Source organism: Phalacrocorax carbo, chromosome 1 (genome assembly GCF_963921805.1).
Source record: "Phalacrocorax carbo chromosome 1, bPhaCar2.1, whole genome shotgun sequence".
Lineage (NCBI taxonomy): Eukaryota > Metazoa > Chordata > Aves > Suliformes > Phalacrocoracidae > Phalacrocorax > Phalacrocorax carbo.
Genome location: NC_087513.1, coordinates 203,896,134 through 203,924,018, shown reverse-complemented (window position 1 = coordinate 203,924,018; position 27,885 = coordinate 203,896,134). Strand labels below are relative to the sequence as shown.

Sequence of the window (27,885 nt, the reverse complement as noted above, 5' to 3'; positions counted from 1 at the left end):
TAACTCAAGGCCTCAATATTTCTTAAAAGTTCAGGTTCCTTTTAACAGCTGATACAAATGAACAAAAATCTTGATGAAAATGCAGATGGTGGTTGTTATACCATTACTGACTCATAGTGACCAAAACAGAAACTGGGAAAGATAAAGAGCCTGGAGGTACAACAGCCATAGCAAAGCAATTATAGTGTAATGTGGGAAGGTAAGGCCTTGATAATTCCCTTGATGTCTATGTAACTGTAATAGCCTCCTTGGTCTAGAATATCATAAATAATAAGGATGAAAAATATTCTTTTGTAGTAATAGACTTTTGTTTCCTAATTTTCATAGGGACACCGAGCAATTGCTCAGTAATTTTTCTACATTTTCCTACCAGTCTCTGCAGGCATGTTGCTTGCTAGTGTAACAATAACCTAGAAGAACAGGATGTGGTACAAAGCATTAGTAGATCGGCATTTCAATAGAAATATGAAATGATGGCATGACTCACAAAGAGCATTCACTACTTGTACAGATTGCATCTTCAAAAGGAATTAATGTAAGTTCAAAGCATAAGATCTGAAGGATAATATTGTCCCTCAGATTTGTTCAAAAGTACTGTTTTAGTACTTTAATACTGTAATAATTTAATACCTTAGTACTGTAGCAATTTGCTAATACTAAAAACTGAAACACTTTAGTAGTTTAGTATTTCAAAGGTAGGAATAATCTAATTCTATTTTAAGTTGCATTTTTTCAGGGCTAAAAAAGGTAAATGTTAAATAGTTTATAAAATTCAACACAATGATTTTCAGGAGCAAAGTCTTATACAAAAGCAAAAAAAAACTTTTTAAAATTCCTTGATCCACAAAACCTGCCAGCAAGTATGCACAGTCAACAGATGCCAAAGATTTAAAAGGAACACCTCAGGAGTATAAGGCTGCATCATAAAACCTAAATGAACTATTTTCAGTAGTGTTCAGTACAAGGGAACTTAGGGAGGATCCCCTGGCAAGACTGAAGCAAGACTTCGTAATTGAAGTTTCAGTAGAAGAAATATTGACATTACAAATACTAACAAATCCCCAAGGCCAAACTCATATACAGAAGGAAGCAGGATGTACCATTTTCCTTCGCCGGGCTTTAGGCCTAGGAGGAGTGTAGGTAGAAAAGTTGTGGTTTTTTTAAAAAACAAAAGTGACTCCTAGAAACATCTGAGGAACTACAGACCACTAAGTCTGACTTCTGTGTCAAGTGTTTGAAAGAAAATACACGGAAAAGTAGAGTTAGTAGGATTGTATTTATCACATTACTGTACAGTAATCTTACCACAGTCATATACCATGAACACAGCTTTTAAAGAGGGAAGTCATGCTTCAATCTGTATATAACTTTCCTGAAGGGTCTGAAAGCATATGAATAGGAATAGTCAGGGTGTACTGTCATTTGAGATAGCTCTTGACAGGGTTACTCATCGTAGGCTGTCAAAGAAATTAAATTCTCAGAGGAATTGAAGGACAGCCCTATTTTGAATTAATAACAGGTTAAAAAACTCCACCTGTTGTAGAAGTATCTGATCAGTTTGGTGAACTAAGAGATTGCCACAGAAGCCACAGAATACTTTTCTGGGATGTCATCATTCAACACATAAACCATCTGGAAAAGAAATTAACACGGAGGTAGAAAAGTTGTTGATATAAAATTATTCAGGAAAGTTAAAATTAAACCTCACCGTGAAGAGCTGCAAAAGGATATTGTGATAATAGAGTGATAGGTGATATATAGTGTGACCCAGTACAAATTTTTATAATAACTAAACCTTAAAATAAAATACTTTTTTTGATATTATCAGTAAAGAAATTAGGATGCCATTGTGGATGAACATCAGCTCAAGTGCAAAAAGGCAAATGGAACTAAATCATGATGAAAGCAATAAGGAACACACAAAAATTATAAAAACAAAGGAAAAAAACCTGTCATATAAAGAGCTACAGCTTCAATATTGCTGTGTGGTTCTCATCCTCACATCTCAAAATGATAGAATGGAATCTGAAATGGTGCAATATGGGCACTAGGAATGAATAAAAGTTTATTAAATATTCACTGTAAGGAAGGATTAATGGTCTAGGATTTTTCAGTCTGTAAAAGACAGCTAAAAGGGGATATGACAGATATAAAATTATTAATTACTTGACTGAGGTGAATCAGAAACTAGTATTTGTAATCAGAAAAAAAGCCAGAAAACTGTAAAAGAAGTCACAAAGAGTGTATTTAAATTATGAAATTTGTTGTCATAGTACAAGCCAGTAGGAATATATTTTTTTATGACAGATTAGACTAGGACTGACTTCAGACTAGGCTGGGGAAAATTTTAATTGACTACAATTTGGTTGATACCCTGACTTTATTTTAATATCTTGGACACAAAGGTTAATCTCATTTTTTGTACAAAAGAATACCTTTTAAGCTTTAATGACACAACTAGTTCAGAATTTGCCTTTTCGTACAAAGGGTAGTATTTCTCAATGCCAAAACATTGATTTAGTCGTATTTTTGAGGAAAAATGGATCACTGTTGCTAGTACATGTAATACTTGCATTATTATAGTTTTTAAAAAGAAATCTACTGTTACTTATAAAGCTACATTATTTATGGAATTACATTGTTTGAATTAAAAGCTTTTTATGCTTTCTACTTCTGTTATTTGATCCACATATCAGACACATTTAGACTTCCTAATTAAACTTAAGGCCTTAAAGACATGTTTAAATGCATATACATTTAGACTTCCTCCCAGAACCAACTGCAGGGACCTGTGGGACAACAGGAGGAAGAGAGCACAGTCCCAGTGGAAACTCCTGAGTCCCATGAGGAACATCTGAAGGGCTAGAACTATATGTGTTACCATTTCAGCCTTATATATTATTTTTTGCTCTGTTAGGTTGTAGGTTGCTTTTCCATCTTCTCTGCCAGCTGGTCTTCTCTCAGCTGCAAATTTCATATTCCCCTACTTCCGTGCTCATTTCTTTTCTCTCTCTTGCATGAGTTATCTCTTTTCTCTCCCTTCATTTCCTCTCTTGTTCCTATTTGCTTGCTTTACAATTCTTTGGAGACTCTTGACTGATTTTTTCCATGTAGACTAGACTTGCCTTTTTGCTACTCTGTCCCCAAGTCAGATTTCATCCAGTTTTCCTCATCTAAAAAGCTGAACAATTCTTAGTTTGTTTAACATAGCTTTTAGTTCATGAGTATCACTTACCCCAGTAGCCCATCTTCTGTCTAACCCAACACAGCTACTAGAGTCATTATCGCCTCCTGCCATTCTGATTATGACATTTCCTCCAGGTTGCATCTCTCACCTCGCCTTATAAAACCTGTCTCCCATTCCTGCTCATTTTTAATTTCCTAAACTCTTGTGATTCCCCAAAGCTGTCAGTCACTGCACAGCAAATTCCAGACAACTCTATTGATTTCAGTGTTTATATTTTTCACATTCCTGAATGTTTTTCTAGTTGCATCTTACAGTACTAAGTGTGTTGTCCTGATAAAATTAATCATATTCCAAAATAAAAGGGTCACTGAAAATGAAATAACTGAACTTTGTATGTGTCTGCATATCTCTGTTTTTATCTGTGTACACAAATGCATCATTTGAGTTTTTCTTTCTGAGCTTAGAAGGCCCTCAGTCACATACAGCATGATATGTTGATATGTTGATTTGTCACAATTGTCACTGCACTGGTAAACAAAGATTTGGTCTATGAAAATTCTCACCCTTTTGAATTTGATTGCCTGCTTTAATCTTTCAAAATGTAAATATTAACCCATGTTTGAGAAAAATAAATAATTTTTCTCAAGCTCACTGTGTTGTTACTGGTAACCCTGAAGAGCATTTTAGAATACGTACTGGACCTGAGCAGAGCATATCAGATCAAACAAGGCTATTTCCATCAATTTCTAGATTTACTGCTGGGCGGGTTCAAAAAGCAAGCAGCAGGGTTTTTCTGTGATAATCTTAACAAATGGAAAATGGATATTTCATATTACAAACATTCCTTATTTTACAGGTGTGATGGGGGAATATGAACCAAAAATTGAAGTCCATTTTCCTTATACAGTTACAGCTGCAAGGGGAACTACTGTTAAGATGGAGTGTTTTGCTCTCGGCAAGTAAGTACAGTTTCTTCATAATTAGACATCATTGTTTATTAAGATGTGACATGCCTAATTTGTGGTTTCATTATTTTGCTGGATTTCGTTTTCACAGACAGTCCTTACTGCACACTCAAAGTAACCAATTGACTGAGTAGCCAATTATGAATTCCCTGCCCAGCCATTTCTGTGAACAGTAATTCATTTAAGTTAAAAGACTCTCTGTCAAAATTAAAAGTAAGATTCTTGTAAACAAAAAGAGGGAAGTTTTTTTATGGAAAATTTTACCAGACTCACCCATTTATTCACTGTGATACTATAAATCACTAAATTAGAGTTTATTCTGCCAAAATAGTATAGTTGGAGAATAAACAAGATTAGTAGCTCTCTTTTCCCCAACTGCATAGCTTATATATGAAGCTAAAAGCATAGTGTTTTAAATGGCCTAACACACTTTGTGGCAGTGCCAATTCTCTAGTTTCTACCTGACCTAACAGCACTACTAGGGGACAGGTGTTCAGTATTCATGTTTTAATATGTTTATTGATAAATGAGTTTAGGGAGAGAAATGTTTTAGAAACACCTCTTCATTATTTCATACAAATTAAATAAGAAGTGAAATTACTTCTATACACTATTCAGATTACAGAATATAGGATAAAATTAATAACATTTCAATTTTATTATGGCAATTAGTATTATTATTATTGCCAAGAATAAGGGTGGCAAGGGTAGTATACAGTCAGACAGAACTAAGAAGCAATTCCAGTGATTCAAACAAATTTTTCTTTCTTTTGTACATGTACGTAGCTAAAAATAGGTGTTCCATAAGTGATGTTTCACTAGAGACATATAAAAATATATATGTGTGTGTTGAAAGAAACCTCATTGTACTGAATTCTTTTAAGTTCCTTTCTATAGTGCTGTTCCTTCTGGACATCTCTCCCACACCCTCCAAAGTCATGCTGCTCAATATCATATATCCTGCTTGGTTTTCCAGTTCATAGCTTGTCAAGGCACATACAGATTCCTTACAGCGTGGCTTTGATTAAGAAATAGTGGAAGGATTTGTCATTGTAACTCCTGTGGAGGAACTTCACAAATCAATTAGTCTGAGGAGTACGGTATCTTCCATACCAATTCTTCTTACTTATTTACTTAAGTAGGGACAAAACATAAGAGGAAAGGGGTTTCAAGACAATAGTCTATTTTCCTGAGGATCACCACTCCAGCTTGTTCAGCTGTTCTGGTTTTCCAGAACAACCTTTCAAAGCCTGTCTCTACTACCTGAGAGGGTAGTCATTTTGACCTTCATGTGTAACTGGTCACTGAATTTTTTTTGTTCAGATTTTCCTCTTAACAGTTCCAATGTACTGGATGGATGAGATATGTCTTAAACTTGCTTCTATTCTTGTTTGTTTTTCCTGTTTGACCAAAAGCCAAATTCTCTCAGTGAGCAGGTGATCAGAAAGTATTCATAAATAATTACAGAGAAATTCTGACAAAGTGTTTTAATTATATCTATTTAGGCCCAGGAGAGACAGGATGTTTCCAAACCAGCCCAAACAATATGTGGGAGACCATAGCCTTTATACAGGGAGCCATAAGACAGTGACAGAGGCTTTTGAAAATTCATTCCCAACATAAATGTAAGCAGTAGTTTAGAAAGAAAATGTGAAGGAACAACTTCTGTAGGGTGAAATACAAGTCTTATGTTTTATATAGTAAAGAGAAGGAAAGACATACATGAGAGAGGACAGAAAAACAATAAATGGAGATATTCTCTGAAATGCTGAAATATATGAAGAGCTTTTCCATAGAGGCTGATGGCTCCAGGCTTTCACCTGTCAGCAACACTAACCAATTTTCTGCAAGGTCAATAGCTGGCAACAAGGCCCTTTTAGACTCTTGGCTATGGCTGAAGCAGTAACCAATGTGTTAGTTTCCGCTTTCTTCATTTTGCTGGAATTAAATTGCAGTTGCTGACAGATTACAAGTAACTGTCACTTTCTGGTGAAGGAGAGGTATGCTACATGTTGTCCTTTGCAACCATCACTGGCAGGCAAGAAACACAGCTATTGATACCTTTCATCATCAGCACCCTGAGATTTAGTAAACTCTCTCAAAAAGAGTCAGTAGCTACTCAAACAGCCACATAAGGAAGGTGAAGGCTGACAAGAAAAGCTTCAAATAATAGCTTATTTCCATGTTCATATTTGGTGTTAACCTTTAATAAACAAAAACACAAAACCACCTGAACCATCAAGGAATTTAAGGTTATCTAATAAGTTGACCCCATTTGCTGCTATTGTAACGGGCAGCTATTTTTACCACGCACATTCCTTATCTTCTTTTTGCAGCCATTAATGCACAATCAAATCAGCTGAGTTGAAATTGCTTTCAACCTGATATGGTAATAATTACATGAATGACATTTCAAGCCTCATTTGAAACCTGGAGGTGGGAGGTAGAAATGCATCAGATTTCCTATTTATTTTAATAGTTTTCAATTTTTGTCCCCATCTCTTATTCCCAAGAGCTTGTAAGGATCTTTTCTTGTTACACTGCCATGGGTCCCCATTACCAGAATGAATCAGCAACTAATTTGTTCCTTCTTTATTTAGCATTTTGAGATTTGGCATTTTGAATTTTTATTGTAAATAACACAGAAGTTATTACAGTCTCAAAAACAATGTACTGCTGTTTTTCTCATGCTTTAATTTAGCTGTCTGAAATACTTGCTCTTCTCTCTCTGCTTTAATTGTGAGAATGACAGAGGTTCCAGCGAGATTTCCTGAAGTAGGCATTTGGCAAATATTCCAGAAAGAACCTAGTCTTTAGTTACAGATTAATGATTTATTAATAGTGTTTATTTAGACCTGCCAGTCACTATGGCTGTAGTAATTAAATCAATTGGAGCTGTGCAGCTTTTGTCTCCAAACTAAAATCAAATATCTTAATTGCTTGACAGACAGAAATTCTCTGAGAAGGTTTTTATTCTGAGCCAAGCAATATGTAGCTGGTCCAATTACAGTGAAAACATTATGTTACTGATGCCACTTATAAATAGACTTCATTGTTGCTAAAGAATTCAAAGTAATGCAGGATTGAAATACCTCAAAATTATGTTATTTTTATTAGATAATGCTGCTTATAATGAACACCAGTCATTGGTTACAAAACCACTACATATATCCATGATTTACTGCTGAGGTATAATAGAAGATAGGACAAACAGAGGAGTCAAATAAAATTTACTGTATTATATATCAGAGTGTGCATTTTGCTAGTAGTGATATTTTGTGATTTGTGTTGGGTATTTATGCTGGCGCACTTTGTTGAAAGGTTGTTTTTATAGCCATATTCACTGTCACATCCACACAACTTGTGTTTCGATTACATCTATGTTTCATATATATCTGTATATACAGCATACAGATGTTTTCTGCCACCCATTTAATTATGCCATTTTTATTAGGAACACTTGAATTTCTGATTGTTTCCTAACAAGACAGCATATAATTTTTTTTTAAGAAAAATTAAAAAAATAACCCACTGGCAATAACAAAGTATTAACATATTCTAGTTTTTGAACTTTTCATAGGAAAAAAATTACATCATTTTCATTTACATAATTGTTAAATCTTTATTAAGATTTACATTAAGCATTGTTAAAATAATAAAATAATAATTTAAAAAAAGACAAAATCTCCTTTAAAACTTACTGAATGGAAGAATTCAAAACATCTACTTTAAAAAAAATAAACCTAACCACTAGTATGTTAGTGTTTGCTTTTGAGTAACAGAATTATTACTGCTTGTGTCTTCTGTTACTTAAAAAGACAAGCTAATTCTTTGGTAAAACAAATAAATGAACTTATTGGTAATGAGGTGGTTGTTTGCAATCCAGATAATCTTGCTTTTCAATCATTTCAATATCAGAACTTAAGAAAATCAGGAAGGCACACGATGACCTTGTTCTTTGGGAAAGTTCTGGTGAAGAATCCGTGATTTTCCCAGCTGACACTCTTGCACAGATCTCAGCATTCCTGGCTTCTCCTGCTCCAGAAATGCAATTGCCTTCTGTCACAGCAGGTTGCCATTTGCATTTTCTCTCAAATATTACTGACTTTGCTTCCAAGAACATCTGGAGGCAACTGGTTAATTCTGTAATTTCTTTTTTCATGTACTTTTTAAAGAGGAATAATTCTGATGTCCTCATTTAGCTCCCCATTAAAAAGATATGAAAGTAATGGTGCTGATAGGTAAAAGGACTTTAAGTTCTATCCCCACCACATGACATATTAATTAATGAAGCATTTCCAGTGACTGCCATCTGAGCGTACCTTAACACTTCCTAAATTTGGAGTATAGTTATCTCATAAGTGATTTTAATACTATTATTTTAATATGCGACTTAAAAGCAGACATCAATGGAAATATATGGTGTTTTTAAAAGCCTCAAAAGAAACAAGTTTTCATAATTCAAACAATGATATAGGACTGGTTTGCCCAAACTCACATGAAAAGCTGTAGGTTACAACCCTCCTCAATGAGCACAGACCATTGCCCTCAGAAGAAAGCAAGAAATATATTGCTCTTATTTTTTTACTTTTTTTTCTTCTGGCATATAACTCTAGGTTGACTTCTTTTTTCCCTTTCAAATAATTTTTCTACACCCACTCTTTCACACAGATTTTTTAATGTCAAATTTTGTGTAATGCACACACCCTACCTGATCCTCGCACTTCAGCCTTTTCCTCACTGCATTTTTGGTTGTGCATCACACCATATAGCAGTTTCTATTTTATTCTCCATGTAAACCTCATACTTCATTGGTTTTCTGGCTCCAGCTAAAAAAAAAAAAAACCCAACCAGTTTATATTATAATAGTGCCAACAGTCAATTTTGAGTGAGTAACCATATTTCATTTCTCATCAGAACAAATTAGAGAATGTGGGTTATTGCTGTACTCGTAGGTCACCAAAGTTTTTAATCTTTGCTTTTAAGACAGGAACCCTGGGCCATGTAGACTGACAAAGGGATTGTTTTGCTAAAAAAATTAAGTTTTATGCATCCTTTTTTTTCACTATCCTTATTTTTTAATTACATAGATCAACACAAAGAGATTTTAATCAAAAGAATCAATAGAGAACAGGGCTGACAGACAATTTTTCTTACAACCCATATGCTTGTTCTTCTGTATTTTTGAAAGACTGTTTTACACTTGTGCTATATCTGTATGATAGTAACATCTACACAGTACACCAATACCCTTTCTAAATGCTAGCTTACTTCATTCTAGTAATGTCAAAGCTATGTTTTTATTGTGAAGTATTTGTAGTTAAAGATAAGAATAAAATAGAGATATTGACTTCCTTTTATTACTGAATTATGGTGAAGCTGTTAAGATAGAAGCATTGTTCATGCTGTTGTATTTAATGTTGCTCTCATAATTCTGTTGTAAACTTTGTTTTGAAGAGATTTATAGCTCAGTCATAAACATTCTTCCCATCTGCAATATGGCTTGCAAGAACTCAGCTGATAGTCCATTTTTAAATCTTGCTTTCTAAATGAAATAAAATAAAAATAAGGTGAGGTTAAATAAGTTTAAGTCATGCAAGTGAATTAATGAAATTTAGTGACTTGGAATCTAGTAAATGTTCTAAAATGTTCTCTTGAAACAATGAACTCTGAATCAATTCCGATTAATGAAGATCTCAAAGTTTTAAACGCATGGAATGGAAGATCTAATTTTATCTCCTTGACCTGATTTTATTTAAATACTTTTTAAATTGTTCTTCAAATTTTTATTAAAAATGTTATTATTTATTTTATGTCACTATCAATATTTTTATTGCAGACTGTACATGTAGAGGGAGCTTACTTAAGATTTTTCAATACGCATAAACAAAAGAAAAAGTGTTTGGATAAGTGAAATGATATCTAAGCAAAGATCAGGGTAGAGATACAAAAAATCATTATGATCTAGTGAAGGACATTTGACTGTAACTGTGGAGAATTTCTTGAAGTATCTGAAGAAGTTATTTTTGCTGGTGTTGCTCATTAAGGTAATGATGTAGGGTAGTGGCTATAAATAAGGCTTCTAGATATTACAGATCTTTTTGCAAGTGTAACAGACTTTGCAAGTCCACGTGTTAAAAAGATGTTTCCATGAGATCTGGTCAGTGTTTTACAAACCATGTAATGAGGAAGAGAGTAATTTCAGAGAAGAAGGAAGGTTAAAGGAACTCAAGAAATGCATCTTTGGTCAAAGGTTTTACAGTACCTGGTTCCTTTCTTTTCTTCCTCTGAACTTCAGTTTTCTGCCAGGAACACAAAATTCACAAACAATAATCCTATAATGAGTCACAGATCCAGGTTGCACACTTCTCTAACACATGCAGTTATCCATCTGGTCCCTCAACACAGCTGAATAGACGTTCCCAGCATTGTGCCATATTGTTTTTTAACTGCAAAGGACAAAACTTAACCCTCTCTGCTTTTCAGATTTGTAAAATACAGCTTTTTCTTTCAGTCCCCACCAGTTAAATGTCTGCCCCAGGTCTTCCATATTTTTAACCCTGACTCATATCCTTTTGTTGGCTGATCTTGGCAAATCCAGTATTATCTGTTTTATATTGGCCCAGAATGTTTCAGAAGTAGTATTTGCGTGTTGGCTGTGGACAGCAAGACTCTTCCTGGTTTCAGACCTGGCAGGAGGCATCCCCTGCTATAAACTGTCAACAGAAGCAGACAAGGCCTTCCCATAACCTGAACCCTTCCCACTAATACAGAGTCAGAAAAGGTCTCATGAGGATTTCTATTCTGAGATCAAATTATTTTCTGACATATATCTCCTTAATACAAATCCATGAATCCACCTCTCACTCCAACCCTGGAGTTATGCTAAAGAGTAGCAAACCTAATGCACTGATCACAGTTGAAAACAAACTTAAAGTTAACCTCTGTTAACATCATACACTGCATTTCAAGGGCATTGAGATGAGTGAGGGCTCAAGGTGGCAAGCAGTAGCTGAGTATTACTGGGTATAAACATGGGAATATAACAAATATAAAATGGTACTAACATCTGTGATATAAAACAGGCTTCACTGTTTTTAGGGTCAACTACGACAGGTCCGTTGGCCATTTCTTTGGAATATGTCAGCAGATCTTTACAGTGTAGTGGCGGTCAAGAGACATAGCTCATGGAATGGCCATTCAACCCCAGCAGCTGCTCCTTTCTAGGTATTGTCTTTCAGAAGTGATTAAAGCTCCTTGTACTTTTCCATGAACACAAAACAGTTCTTGCCTCTTCCCACAATAATGGTGATACAGAAATACATTTGATATTACAGATAACCTGAATCTATACTAGGGACATTCAGAGCACATTAGCAGCCCTCATTTCCACTGAATCCTGTGACATCAGCACATACACTGTTATCCCCTACATGGGAACTGCTGGTCAAAACAAAGTAAGAAAGGACATGATGAATCACTGCATTGATAAATGAACGTTGGAGGTTTGAGGAATTCTAACCAGATTTAATATACAATTTACAGGCAAAGAGGAAGCTAATTTTGACTTGTCTTTTAAATGTGTTATGGTACTCAAAATTTAATGACATGCCAACATCCCTGCCTTGCATTAAGTGGAACAAATCATTCTAGATGCTGTACATCCAACTCCTTGTTGGAACTAGGGAGTCAGATATTCAGTGTTTTACCTACATATAGGAGAATTACTAGTGGAACGAGGAGTGCTAGCGTCTTAGCATCGTTAAGTACTAAGCAAATTCACAGTGTAGAAGTCCACAGGTAGTAATTTTCCTTCACCTTCAAAACCAATTCTTCTCATGATATTATGTTTTTCATCTACCAGTCACAGAGACATAAAATGTCTGTATCCTCTTTTTAAAACATGGAAACCATGGCATAGGTTATTAAAATATAATGGTTTGTCCAAAATCAAACTGCAGGAGAGAGGCAAAAACTGGTATAGAAATATATGTTTCTAAGTCCTATAGAACAAAAAAATTATGTTCCTCCATGCCCCTTCACACCGCTTCTCACTTTAGGAAAGAGATTTTGTTAATTCTATCAGATGCCTGGAAGCTGTGGAAGCTACTCTTAAATTTTACTGATAACAAAACAATCCCAAGAGTGAAATGAACACTTTCAGTAGAACAACTTTTGTCAGTGTTATAAGTAGGAATGTCCTTTCCCCCGGGGATAAACTTGTTATGAGAGGAAAGAACCTTTTTATACATGAATATGGCATCTTCAAGTTGAGTTTGTTTATATAAGACAGGAACAGGTCCAGGATTTTTTTTCCTTTGATAGCACATATTGTTTATGTCAAATAAATCTTTCTAAGAATTTCATCAGTCTAAAGTTCATTTTTAGCTCATACTGAATACGAATTTATGTCATAAGTTGCTAGACCAGGATTGGATTTTGTTCCTATTTTTCAGGCTGGATTGATTTCTGCCTTCCTTTAAGTGGACTTTTTCTTGCATAGACTTTATAATGCTGTTACAAATATTGCAATCATTCATAGTAATGTAATAAATATTCATTGGTGAATCTCAAGCAGCACTCCCAGGGCTCATTCTGCCTAAATGCTTCATACTTACATCTAAAAATTTGGAGTTATTTGCTTTTACCATATGGCATAGGGAAAGTGGTAAAAAAAGCCACCAAACTGAAAGTCCCCATCAGTAGAACACCACTCTTGAAGAAGAAATATTATCAATCCATTCCCTTTCTCCCTCATGACCATCAAAGAGAACTTTTAAATGCTACTAAAAACTTTGTTCAGTAATTTACACAGCTTTGCTTTAGGTTTAAAGATGATGGAGCTTTTTTTTTATTTATTTCAAACTTATTATCCAGAAGCACATATGTAGTCTTTTTCTCTGTATCAGAGGTTGAGAGGATCAGAAGCAAACAAATTCTGACAATTACCAATAGAAGGTCCCCAGAGTTACCATAGTTGTATTTCTCTTCAGGATTTCCAACAAAGAAATAAATGCATATAATGGTGTGTGGTACCAGAGCCTTAAATCCAGCACTTCCAGAAATTGTCACGCTAACTCGCCTTCAAACTTTGTAGCTGATCAGCAGGTTCAAAGCCATCTTGCACACCCCAGACACATTGGATTTGCATGTGGTGCTCATTTGAGTCATGACTGGCAGCAGACCTGTTGTTTCTGGAAGTCCTGAACTTATTGTAATTAGTCTTCCAGAACCAGCCTGTATACATGCACTGGCCGCATCTGTACAACAGAGTTTGGAAATCTTAGATTAGTGTGCCAGCTACAGAAATTCTGCCTGGACAAAGTTTAGCACAGAGAAAAATATTCTGAGAGAAAGTCCAGTTATACAATAGCTTTACACATGGCAAGTAAACACAGTGGTACTGTAGTACTGCTGCCCTGAGAATCTGTATGAACACATGCCAAAATCATGTCACCGTTTCAGGCAAATTTTCTGCTTCAAAGCACTTGTGAACTTAAATTTGTGGATTCTTTATGTATTATCCCCCATACTAACATAGCAGATGACATATATGTCTTTTGCTTTTCATGTTGCTTCAGATTCTATTCTCAACAACCTTGATCAAGTTACAGACTGGTGACAACTTACCTGGTTTTTATGCTTTTAACTCTTTTTAGAAGAATGCCCGTTTATTTCAGAGTGCCCCCGGCCAACAAGCTGAGGTAGGGTGTGATACAGAGATTAGGAAAAAAAGGTCATTGGATGGCTGAGGAAAAAGCAGAGCTTACCTCTGTCCTTATTTAACAGTTGTGGTAGCTCAACACCTCCATCCCACAACAGAGCAGCTGCTATACTATAATGACAAAAATGTGATATGGAATTTTGCAATGTGACCAATCCTGAATCCACAGGAGATGTTCGGCTCTTTTCTATTAAATTTTTCATCATCTAGCTGTGCTGTTGTGATTTCATTAAGAGTAAATACCATTATCTAAAGTAAATGGAGAAACCAAAGTTTGTGGAATAGCTTTCCCCATTTACTCTCTACTTATGAAACCAATAACTAGCCTGTTGTGGATCTTCTGTTCTCTTGTTTGATTACACCTTAATCAGATGACTCTCTCATTCATTATTAATTTGAATTTAAGACTTTGGAAAACTTCTTGAAATCACCAGAAGTGTCAGTTATATTATCTTACTTTAGCTATGAAACAGTTAAGGTTCAAGTTTAAGCTCACAATTTAGGCACTGATTAATCAATAAAGAAAAGCCTCTGAAGTATAATTCACCATGAATAATGAAACATTATAGAGTATGAATCATTATCCATAGCACTATTTGGATGTTAGAGATGCTTTAGCATGTTAGGACTTAGTGTGAAGAAAAAGAAATGGAGCTGGACATGCAGCAAAACAAAGACATGCTGTCCTCCTCTGTGCCATAAAGAATGAGCCAGCAGTGGTGGAAGTACATCCACATTAGTATATGACACTGATACATGCATCAGTCCTTTTTAGGACAGTCATGGATTCATGTTGATGTGACTTTCAGACCTGGGCTTGTTCCTGCACACAGGGTTCAAACTCATCGCCATTTCCTTCTATTCTATTTGTATTCTTAAATCACCAATATTCACAGCTGCTATATTTCATGAGTACTAACTATCTTTTTATAACCAAATGAAAAGTTATTGTCAGGTCTCCTAAATCTCTGCATCTGACCAGAACAGATTTATATGGGAACTTCTAAAAGTGGAATCATGTGAATGGCTGATGGGCATTTCTGGAAAGCATCTGGTGAAGAGAATTTCATGACACACTCTGACATTTTAACCCTATATAATTACCCTGTAACAATTAGAAGATATTTAACACAGTTGTAAGGCTGGAGGGCATAAGGAGAAAGGTTTTTTCTAGCCTCACAGGTACAGGCATGCAGAGGTTTTCAAGATATATTATGACGTGAACCTGTGGGTTTGAAGGCACAGCTCAGAACAGTGATGCATGGTAAAGAAAAGTAGTGTGAAGAGGAATTGATATTACAGTATAAGGTAAAATATTTCAAAAGAGCATATCATTTGTACCAACCAAAAATAGAAAAAGTAACCTGTGCATTCTTATTTAAGACCTTGCTAAAAATATAGGAGCTCAAATCCATAGAAAAGGTATTTTAAAATTCAGACAGTTACCTTCATTTCCACCTCACCCCTTTCCTGAAATAAACATATGATTTATAGATATAATTAAATTCTTTTTCAGATGAAATAAAAAAAGTATAAAATTGCTTTCAGTAGTTTTTTCCAAACTTTTTTATAACATACTCCTGAAAATTGACTCTTATAATCTTTTCTAGATGTAAATGTAAAACTATAACTTGTATTCTTTTCAAATTCAAAATGAACAAACCCACAGTAATGTCTATCACAGTCACCAGTCACCTCCTAAAACTTTCATTTCAGCTCAGATGAATGAGAAGTTAAATTATGGTATTTCTGAAATCAAATAGGATTTTTTTTTCTCAGTGGTGCTAAGGTTTACCAGTAGTATTCAACAGACTCTTTCTAAAAGTGAGAAGAAATCTTTGAACTCAGTTGAAACTCAAATAAAAAGTTACTCAGAGGAGGTGAATGTGAAGAGGATTATAATGAACAAGGGAACTACATTTCCATAGATGTCTGCTGAAACCAAAATAAACATATATTATAATGATTATAAGATTTTAAAATTATTCATATTGCATTAAACTCATTAATTTTAGAGATGTTTCAGCCATTGGTCTATTTTTTAAAGGCTGTGGATCATTTAAAAAATATGAACAATATGTACCTCTTTTAGTTTTTATAGTGGATTTTATGAGTTTTCTAGAACATTCAAACAATTTTATTCTTTCACATCCACGTTCAGATATATTTCATTCTTTCATTTCATTCTCACACAAGCCACAGAGGAGAAATAGGTATAGATACAATTTTATTTCAGATGTAAAATTCATACCTCACTTGTAAGTTATGCAGAGAAAACAAGAAGCTTCATTAAACAGAACTACAAGTTGTCTGCAAATAGTGATTTGCAGTTTGGGAGAACTTTCCTTTGAAATTATTAAATCTACACAGTTAAAGTAATTTTATCTCCTTGAAAAACTCCACTTACTACCTCACACTGATGAAGAAAAAATTGAGGTTTTTAAAAATATGTTTCATAATGGCCCAGAGAATATTTCCTCTATATTTGTCATGTTATACATATTTACTTTCTACACCATATATGAAAGCAAATTTAAAAGAAAAAAAGTAGTTAAATGCAATTTAAAGGAAATTTTCTAAATCCCTGAATTTCAGAGTAATCTCATAGCAGCTAAATGAGACAACTTTCACAGTTTGTAATGTTTTCATTGTTTCTCAGAAATATACACTATGAAAAAATTCCACTTATCAGTTCTATTCACCAGAACCACCTTTCTTCCATGACAAAGAACAAAAACATCTTTGTCACTGATTTTATGGGAAGTAGGGCTGAAGAGCACATAAGCAATAACGGGTAACAAGCATGTGTTCAAGTGTACATACACACCTGTTTCATTCATAAAACAGCAGTTGCTGAGCAGTATTGCACTGTACCAACACAAAGCATCCTACCGTGGACCTGTATGGTGATTAATAATGACTAATGAAACACTTGCCTGGCCACGGTGGCTGGTTTGCAGCCAGCAACCATGACATAATTATACTCCTTTTAGAAAGCAGACAAGCATATAAGGAGTTTACACTTAAAACTGAACAGCAGTGCTGTTAATACCTACACAAACCGTTTTGTAATTTCCAGCGTATTGCAACGGACAAGGTCTCCAAAACTTTGGTCAACTTAACTTATTCAAGATACAGTGGTACTGAAATCCCCCATCTAGATGGACGTGTCACTTACTGATCTCCTGAACTGCAGTTTCATTGCAGGAAAATTGGGATGTATTGGAATTTGCTAAATTCATCCAGGTTTTGAAGTTCTTATTTTCTTTTACCTGTGGAGTGAAAGTCTTCAGGAGTAAAGCATAGTGTGCTAAAGAAGCTCTAGAGGGAGCTTTCAAGCAATTTACTTGATCTCAGTAAAAACTTGGCCTCCCTTGTGGATTAAAAGGAACATTCCATGTAACAAACCATTTATTAAGGATTCCCTACAGAAAGTGAGGTATATCAAGCATTATATGAACCTTAATTGTACTTATATTTTACTGCTACCTAGATTATTAAGTGTTTAAACTACCAGATAACAGAATCTATATTCTCAATAGTGGAAGAGTGCTAACAGTATTTTTACTAAATATTTCAGCCCTGTTCCAACAATCTCTTGGAGGAAAGTTAATGGTCATAATCCAAGTAAAGCCCGCCTGAGAAAATCCCAAGCTGTGCTTGAAATACCTAATGTGCAGCTAGAGGACGCAGGAATGTACGAATGTAAGGCTGAAAACTCTCGTGGAAGAAATGTCTTCAGAGGACAACTACAAGTGTACAGTAAGTGTAACTGCACACAGTATTATCCACCAATGCTTTGTCCACACTTAAGGCTTTAACTACACATGAAGGATGTTAAGGTCCAGTAGAAACAAAATATCTTTCTTCTAAAATACAATTAGTATTGAACTAATATAAATATTTTTATTCCTTAGAAATGCATTAAAGTCTGAAATATTAATAAAGTTGACTCCCTCAAAGAACTGGGTTAAATACAATTTCATGTTTGATGTTTATGGGGTTTGGGTTTTTTTTAAAAGGGTATCGCTATGATTTTAGAAGTCTATCTTTTTTCTCCTGATATGACATATAACAATGACATGCAACTTAAGCATGATGTATCTGTCAGAAAACAATGTTAGAAATATCTTATCATTTTTATGACTTTTATTCATATTTCACCCTTGCCATGCCTGGGTGCTGAGTTTTGTCAAATTCATTGCACAGGAATCAGAGAAGGAGAAGTGCTTCTGTTTTTGTAAAAAATTCTCAATCTAGGCTTGCACAATTTCTGAAGGTTCTTATTTTCATAGAGTGCTGAATATTTTCTCTCAAGGATTGGGCTTTCTAAAAGTTTTTTGAGTGAGCATAATAACACCAAACCATACATCACACTGAAAAGAAAAACACAACTTGAAATTAAAAATATTTAGTAAAAATATCCAATTTTATATAAGTATAATATATTAAAGTATATAGAATATACAATAATATTATATACTATATAATATTATATAAAATAATATTTTACTTATTATATAACATAAATTAAAGATAATGAAATTAATTTTAAAACAATACAATAAATTTTAAGATCATTAAAATAAAATAATATTAATATATTATATTATATAAAAATGTATATCATATATAATATTGTTTCTGCATCCTAAAGACTAGAAACAAAAGCTTATATAAGAAATGCCCTGAATATTTACAAGTCAGTTTTCCTTATATTGAATGTATGCTTGAGTCTCACCCACTTCTTATCAATTAAAGCTACATCACTTGCTATCATTCCATGAATCCTACGAACTCAAATAGTTAGCAGGAAAGGTCTAGTGCAGGAGATCATGCAACAAATCTTTCAGACTCTGAATTGTTTTCTACCTCCAAAGATCACAGTCAGTGGAATTCCAACTGCTGCAGTTTAGACAGGTCCTCAGGCTAAGAGATACCTTTAAGAAGGAGTCTCTCCTGGTAATCAATTTTATTTTTCTTTTCTTGATTTCAGCCCATGGCTCCTAGTGCTTTCTCCCCATTACTAACTATACACAGTTCTCTGTTACACACTTTCATCAAATAACTGTAGACTGGCATCATATATTTAGTTTATTTTCCACATACATCAGTATTACCTGGTCCATAATAAATTTTCCTGTCTCCTCCTGCTTTCCAAAGTCTTTAGCTTAGCTCCCCTGTTTTTGGTGAGTATCAACATATCCCTGGATGATGCTTCTCTCCTTGCTTTTGTTTCTGATCCATCTAGAGTCAAGGGCAGGGTTTTGTCTTCAATTGTGGCTTTTTTTGGGTTTTTTTTTTTATATGCTGGAAAAAATTTGTGATGGCAAAGGTGGTAGTTTACACCTTTTGTTTTGGACATTCCATCCATACTGCACTTGTAGCAAAGGTTTTATAAGGCTTCTACTGAAAACAGCAGTCAAAGCCCAGGAACCACTTAGTGCCTCCTACTGTGCCAATACCCCAATGGTATTTCTCCGGTATTACAAATTCTGACTGTCAATTACTTCCATGAACGTAGAGTAGCTCCTGCTAGGGGCCTGGGGGCCAGAGGCATTTAGCAGCATGCCTGGTCTTTTTTAACATTCCTTAAAATGTCTGAAATTCAAATAAATTCAGTTTGAGTTATAAAGTGCACCCCAGCTAGTACACTTACTAGCTGTTTTCTAGAGCTGTGAAACTACTAGATGCCAAAGCACCTTATAAAGGATTTACAATTATCCCTGCCTCCCTTTTTCAGAATTAATATATATGAGAATATAAAAGGTGCTCTTCAAGAGAGAAACTAAGATGCTGGAAAATGAAATTATTTCCTCAAGAGCACCCTGCAGACCTGTAGCATAAAATCACAGCAAACACGATGTATTGTCCTACACAACCCTGCCTCTCTCATTAGCCTGGACATATTTTTTGTTTTCAGCAGAAATAAAGATGGTCTCAAATCTAGGAGTCCATAGAAAGCATTTTCTACATTAGTTTTGTTCTACTCTACTCTGTCCAGAGAGAAATACAAATTTCTTAGTTCTCCATCATTGTCAAAATTATAGTTTTTGCAGTCATTGCCTTTATGGATAGTGAACAATTTGTGCCAATAGACATTTCTTGCAATATTATTAGAACAACTTATTTAACAGTATAGAAAGGGGGTCCACTTCAGGTTGTCTTATTCCTCTGATTAACACATATGTAAGACTAGTATATTATTTTCTTTTAAGTTTATTATTATACCTTAGACTATCTTACAGATAAGTCAAAAACAGATTTGAGTCAGAATTTCACCTATCTTCATTAGCAGGGAGCAAGGTCAGGGCAGGTATCAGAGGGTTTCCAGACGAGGACACCACCGGCGACCTCCAGCACAGCCGAACAAGAAGCACAAGCTGTTACTAGCCCCCTACAAGTGCCTTTTCTTGGCCTCGAGATGAAATACTCCCCAGTGAGGCTCTCTCAGACTTCAGTGCTTCTGAAGACAGCATTAGTATCTCATTGACCTACAAACCTTGACCACCCTTTCCAAGGGTGTAAGAGGGTTTGGATAAAAAGGTTTTTAGCAGTGTAAAGTTTAGCCAAATGTTACTTTACAAAATTCTCAGCTTCCTTCACTGACAGCCTATATGACAGGATTTGGGGGCATTGCTTGAAACAGCATTTCTTGCTCTACCTCTTATTCATAACAACAGTCAACATGAATTATTTACATTTAAGTCATTGTCTTTTCACTGCCATCTTATTCCTCCAGGAGAAAATCATTATTTTGGCTCAGAAATTCATAATTAGGCCATCATTCCTTACCAGGTGTTTATTGTAAAATTTCACAGTAGGCTGTAGGACCAGTGGTGTCATACTGCAGTCTCACAATCTGCATATCTTTGTAGGAACACACTTGCTGTCTCTTTGAATCTTCTCCATTTCATCAGTTGCATGTGATCTGGGTCACCACAGAGTATTTTGGAGAAAGTTCAGGGTGCCCAGTCTGCCTGTCTGGTCACATTTAATCACAAACTAGTGATTTTTCATTTCTTACCTGGTGCTGCAATCCAATGACTGCCTGATGCAGCTGACACTTCAGATGTTCATAAAGTGGTATTTCAGATGTTGACGATTTCAGCTTGTTGTAGTCTCAGCATTTAGTGGAAATTCAGTGGTAGAAGTGACATAGGCATTAAAAATAAAATTTTGATAATGTAAGACATCCTCATATACACTGTAACCTATTGAGAGGTGTGATTTTTTGCCAAGTGATCTGCTCATCCTGTAAGTTTTCACAAAATTTTATTCAAGCTCAAAGTTATTAATAAAAGACAGCATAAAACTTAGAATTTGAGTGGAGAAATTGGCCATTATCCTTTTGTAATCACCGTTCCTCTACAAATCCTGACTAGCAACATTTTCCCAGCAGTAAGCGCTGGTTAGTGTGATTCCTGCTCCTCTCTTACTCTGAACTTTTTTTTTTTATTTTTTGGTTCTGTGTCTGCTTCTGTGTTACATACCCACTATTGTGAGTTCAGCAGAGGGTGGTGGTGTGAACTACACCACAAAAACAGGTTTTTTGGCCATTTTTCTTTTGGCTGGATCAGTTCCCTGACCCTGCTCACAGCAGAGCCCCATGAGCAGCACTGCTACCACATAACGAGGGGAAGTTTGCCTTAGCGCTGGAGTGGAACAAGCAGCTGAGGGCAGGAATATTCTATAATGCAGTGTAATGGATCACCCTGATTTTAAGAACCATTTTAATAGCTTCCCTATATAAACTGTATGGGAGAAAACCCACAGGTTAGCCCCACATAGCTATAGTAAAAATCATCTTTCTGACTGTGATAGCTACTTTTTCTTCTCCTACTGTACACTTTCCAATTGGCCTTATGTGCAGAAAATTAATTTTATTCACCCCAAACTTGGTTATCATTCACATTTTAGGACAGTATTCAACATCATTTGCCTATGCAAAATTTTGTCCCTAAATTCCTTTCAGTCAAAAAAGTTGCTTAATGATTTGAGAAAGAAGGCTGAGTTCTCTGCATCCAAATTTAATTTTGCACAGAGGATATAAAAACTAGCATGTAAGTTTGCAGATTTATTGCCAATATGTGTTTGTAAAACATTTTGACATCCTTGAATAAGCAGATGCAGAAATGCAGCATAAAATAAATCAGGGATTGGATGCTGATTTTAAAATCTCAGGAGCACTGTATAAAGCTATGGTGCAATATCCATAAAGACTACTGAAAAATAAAACACATCTTTCTTTTCTTACTTTCACCCAAAACTCTTCATTGGACAGATAAAACCAGGCAAACACCCATTCTTCCCCAAGATGAATGTTGCATTTATAAAAAGAAAAAAGAAAAAAAAAAGAAAAAAGCACCAGTTACTTTTCAAATTTGTTTAAATGTGTCTTAGATTTTATATTTTCTAATTAAAATTAACTGCAATTATGGAATGAAGTTTCCTTTGCCCACATGTATATCAGGATGTTGTTAACATATTTTTGTTAAAAAAAGAGAAAACAATACATTGAATCAGAGGTTGTACATCATAGAATCATTAAGATTGGAAAAGACCTATAGGATCATCCAGTTAAATATTTCACTTTTTAAATTATAGACAGGGTTTAAGAACAAGAGTTATGATTTTATGGTGTGTAACCCTTGCTAAAGAGCAGAGAGGGAACTCTCTATGGCAAAATAAGGAGTACACAGAGAGTACACAGAAAATATTTCTCCCAATCATGCATTTAGCTCTATTCCTGCTATATCTGCCTATTGCTTTGCTACCTTGTTCTCAAAGGAGTGGGAATCTGAGTCATTGCCTTGGCTGATGGCAAGTTCAACAGCTTGAAGGTTATGAATCCAAAGGCCATTTAGGTTATGAGGAGAAAATTTAGGGCAGAACTACCCCAACTAATGAAAAAAGCTTATTAATAGCAATCTATCATACCACTGTGATTTGCAAGTTTGTGGTTACAGAAGAAAACCTGTGCCCTGAGCATGCTATCAAGACAGCCACAGGCAGAGGGTAGGGAATGGCAGTTGTGTACTGAGGAGAACACCTCTGCAGCCAGGCTTGGGGAGACAGTTTTATTTGAGTGTAAACAGGTGCACACCCTAATTCTGAATGCTGTGGTTCATGATAGGATCAAATACAACACAGAAAAATGAGACTAGATATTCTGTGGGTACAATGCAATCAAATTATATTTTTAGGACACTTAGTAGACAACAAGTAAGCAGGGACTCCCGCAAGCTGCTTCTGAGGAATTTATGAGACCCTTTGATATAATTTAAGAATCAAGTGATTCAGTGCAGAGGAATACATATGCAACGTGTCATGCATTGCCTTGACTTTAATAAGAAGACTAAGGGAGCAGATGTTTTTTGACTCGGGTTTGGGAGTGAGGTTGGGTCAATCTTATCTCTGTTTTCCTCTAGTAAAAGGGAAATGAGTGATTCTTTTTCTGATATGTTTCCTGCTTCTGACAACTGTCTGGTCAGGGACTCTGAAGCAGACTATTTTCTGCTTAGGAATGATAGACACCCCATTCACTTTCTTTATCATCCATGCACGAGATGTAAGCTAGAAGCAGTTAGTCACCTGTCATGCCTTTTCATATCATCTCACATTTTGATTGGTGACCTGTCAAATGCCAGCTAGATTCGATGATTTATTTTTAAACTCTTGGTTCCCCATGTTTAAGTACGTTATCAATTATTTGACATTTGAAGCGGACACTTTGTTGTGACAGATCTGGACTTCTATTCACACCAAGCAGAAGAATTTTACATTCCTTTAGCAATGAAGGCCTTTTAGCTACTTATTCTCTACTATTTGGAAAAAAAAAAAACAAAAAAAAACAACCAAACAAAAAACCAAACACAACAACCAACTTTTAATATCATGAAGTTAATTAATTTAATCTATCGTCCTCTTTGCTATACAAATTGATATGGCTACAGTATGAAATCCCAAAAGCTGGCTTTTAAGCCTACATTTTTATTCCTGCATATGAATGCTCTGTTCCTTACCGAGTCATTCAAAGTTTTCAAATTATAAGGTCCAAATATAGCTGATCTGATCAACTGCTGCATTAATGATCTGCTACTATGCAAAAACATATTCCTGACTTTTTAACACACCATTACATGAAATTTAGGTACTAATGATCACATATACACCTAACAACTCCTACCTTTATAAAAAATACTGGTTTAACATTGTCTTACTGTGTAATTTATGTTTCTGATGAATGCTGGGAATCTCGTGGGTTCTCTGCTGAAAAGCATTAAAAGCATTTTCTCCCTTGAAATAGGAATTAAGGTACTTTAACAAAAATATGTTCAAATACCTTACCAAATGCCCAGTCATTCCTAGCTGAATAAATAATGATTTCCTAGTAAACTGAGAAAACTACATGAAACAGATTCTATGATGATTGACCTCCTCATCAAATTCTAAATAGCTTTGGTCTTGAAAACTTACTAAATATTCTACTTTGACTACCAAACAAATGCTCTTAAATTCAGTAATAATGGATGCATTAATATATAGTACTGTATTTTATTCCATTGGACTTTATTAAATCAGGCAAATTCTATTCCTGGTCATGATACTGCTCACTACCTGGTGCCATTACAGCATTTTCTTTAAATTTATGGAGTTTTGTTATTTTTAGTACTTTTTGTTGTTGTTGTTTTGGTTGTTTGTTCAAATGTGTTTCTTTCTGAGAGTAAGTTAAGCTTTGTAAAGGCCATAATTTAAGCTCTTTAATTGATTAGGTCTTTGCATATCAGTTAGAGACTTAACAATTTATGCACTTTGTATTTAGCATGGTATTTTTTTCTTGCAGCCTACCCACATTGGGTGGAGAAAATTAATGATACTCAGTTAGACAGTGGAGATCAGCTCCGATGGGAATGTAAAGCCACTGGAAAGCCAAGACCCACATATCGTTGGCTGAAAAATGGAGTTCCTGTCTGGCCACAGGTACATTAGATGAAGAGTCACCAATATGTTGCATCTTTCTCCTTTCATTCAGATAAAGTCAGTTAAAGACAGCTCTGAGAAGTACTTCAGAAATTACTGTTTTCTGTGTTAGTTTCTTAAATGTTAGTATATAAAGAAGTTTTCTATGCATGTCCCCTCTGAACCATCTCAAACAATGTAAAATTGCATTCATCAGTAATTCTCTGTCATTCAGAAATATTTGAGAGATGGAACCTTCTGAGCTGTGTCTGGAACAGCATCTATCATTGTACTGTAATGTACATCTAAGCAATCTCCAGTATATATTTTTTTCTTTTAGATAATGGTATTATGCTATTCATATCTATTTTTTCTATATAAAAAGATAATAACAGCTCAGAGAACTCCTGATTTTGCTGAATCAGATTCATATATCACCCGATGTTACATTATGTTCTGTTATTTACCACATTTTGCTTGTACATAATCATGCTCTTCAAAACACTAGAAGGCTAATGGAAGAGGGAAAATGACTATTATATTTTCATCAGTTTTCAACTCCATTAATTCTCTGCAAGTAACAGAACTCACCATCAAGACCATTAAAAGCTTCACATAAGACTCCTAGAATGTAAAGTCCTTAACTACAGCCACCTGATATATTTTAGAATTAGATCTAGATAAAATTCTCATCCTTTTAAAAGACCACTCATAGCATGGCCTGCCTTTTATTTCACTTTGTTCTGTTTCTCTCACTGAATCATCAACATGTTGGACTTTGCCTAGCACCTTTCCTTTCCTTTTTCATAGTCCCAAAATATTTAAAGAAAAGTTTTGTTAATTTATTTCATGCATTTTTCCAGATTAAAATAAAGCTGTTCAATTCTGGGAGGAAATGACTCCATTTGTAAATGAATTCACAGAATGGATTTATGAATATAATAGATTCATTCAGCGACTGTTGCTTCTGTCTGTGAACATCATTCAATTACGCAAACAATGAGAACGGAAACATAAACACAGTTTACTTTTGAAGCTGTGAGGCATTGAAAATAAGGTTATATGCCTTTATCCATTTCTGCCTTTTTAGATGGAGCTATTAGTCCTGAAATTGAAGCAATTTAAATATCTGTACTTTTTGGTTTTCTGATTTTCCAAACCATTAGTTGCACCAGGCTCTGGAATTTCAAATTACATTTCAGTTTAAACTGGGGGCTTGCAACAGAGAGAACTTTTTTCAGCGTTTCCTCTGTATTCCCAAACATTCTATTCTTTATCGGCTTTTAATTAAACCTACAACAACTGTAATAATGAAATGTAGAGATGTTTTATAGCAGTTCAAATTATTCATTATACATCTCCATGAAGTACACATTTTCATAAACAGCTATTAATACCCCTTCTCTTCCAGCTGTGGTAATTATTTTCTACTAGTGGACCTTTAAATAAGAAATTTGCACTAACGATGAAGACAATTAAACCATTTTGCTCTTACTTATGGAAGCAATCTTTTATATCTACTTTTATGAAAATAGTACCATGACTGAAACGAAACATTTGCTAGAGATGTGAAGATCATCAGATATTTTACACTCACAACTGACTTCTTGCTGCATTAAAGTTCCCAGGACGAACTGCTTTCAAAAATCATATAAGGGTACTAGCCAACAAAAAGCACACAACAAAAGCAAGCTTTGGAGATAGTGAACCTGCACTGAAAAATATTTATCTTTATATATTTTCAGGTTTTTTCTGCCCTCCCCCATCTGCTTTATTTCTGTTATTCCTTATATAACAAGAAATAAATTAAGCTCAAGGAAATTTGTTGCTCAGTTTTATTACAGCTCAATAATGTCTTCTGTCCCTTTGCCTTAAGCTAATAGCAGAGCAAATTTCCAGTGCCTGTTTGCTTTTATAGAATTTTTTTTAATTCCATTACAGAGCAGGATTGAGATGGTTAATGGTGTTCTGATGATCCACAGTGTGAATCTCTCAGATGCTGGAATGTATCAGTGCTTAGCAGAAAATAAGTATGGCACCATTTACGCCAGTGCTGAGCTGAAGATTTTAGGTGAGTATTATCCAAAAAGAACCGACCATTCCTGTTTTTCCCTTTGATAATTACATTTGTTCTTGGTTTGTTATGATAAGGAACAGCTTCTGCCAGCCCAAACTGAGCTCAGCAGACAAAAGTGGGTTCCTTTTTCTTGTTATTTATGTGTGAGTGGGTCCTTTGTTTCATGAGAGAGCACAGGTCCTTCTGTTAACTACAAATTTTCTCTCATAAATTACCGACTTATTCACATTTTGTGACTATTTTTCATATAAAGATATTTCAGTTCAAATACATGGAAAAACACTTTTTATTCCTTTAAAAATAAGTGCAGGAGAAGAAACTTAGAGAAAGTAAATATATTTTCATCTCTGCTAAAATTAAATTATTATTTCTACCAATGCTAGAGTAATTCAAGAGTAATTAAGCATGATCTTAGATTTAGAGGTGTAAAAATTTCCTGTGAAGTCATCAGAACAGTTTGAATACTGGAAATTACATACCTGAGCTAATACCGTCCCATAGTAAAGCAAATACACTACATAGCGTTACCCAGAAATACAATAATAATTTCATTGTTCTTCAAATGTTGAAGCAGGGACTTAATGAAGAAAAACTTAAAGCATGTCTTTCCAGCACTCCAGGTGTCCTTAAAGCAAACTGTGGTAACACACAGTAGGACAATAGTGAGAAGAGGACTTCCACAGGGTTAAGTGAGACAGACTTGTAAGAGTCTCATGATTAGACTATGTTATGGTTGGAAGACAGGTGTCTGTCAAAGAAATTCAATGGCCATATCAGAGATTAGAGGTCTCTGCACTGCTCAAACCTTGCAAATTTCAAAACTTGCAACTGGGAATCGTTCTTGTAAACTCCCAGTCAAATGTATAATAAAGCTAAAGTTACTGAAATAATATACTACATCTCAGCTAAGGTTTGGTTCTTCTGAAGAATAACTTATCTCATATATTTCCACTGTTTCCTAGCTGGCCAA

The 27,885-nt window shown here is 34.9% G+C and overlaps 1 protein-coding gene across 2 annotated transcripts in view; it reads left to right on the top strand.

Annotated features, from left to right (window-relative positions):
• CNTN5 (contactin 5) overlaps nucleotides 1–27,885 on the top strand; it is a 673,376-nt gene that overhangs the window by 518,001 nt on the left and 127,490 nt on the right. For both annotated transcript variants that reach the window (XM_064441325.1, XM_064441324.1), the window contains 4 exons: nucleotides 4,044–4,146; nucleotides 17,457–17,638; nucleotides 24,723–24,859; nucleotides 26,780–26,909. In XM_064441325.1, the coding sequence (XP_064297395.1) occupies nucleotides 4,044–4,146; nucleotides 17,457–17,638; nucleotides 24,723–24,859; nucleotides 26,780–26,909 (552 nt within the window). The remainder of the gene's footprint in view (nucleotides 1–4,043; nucleotides 4,147–17,456; nucleotides 17,639–24,722; nucleotides 24,860–26,779; nucleotides 26,910–27,885) is intronic.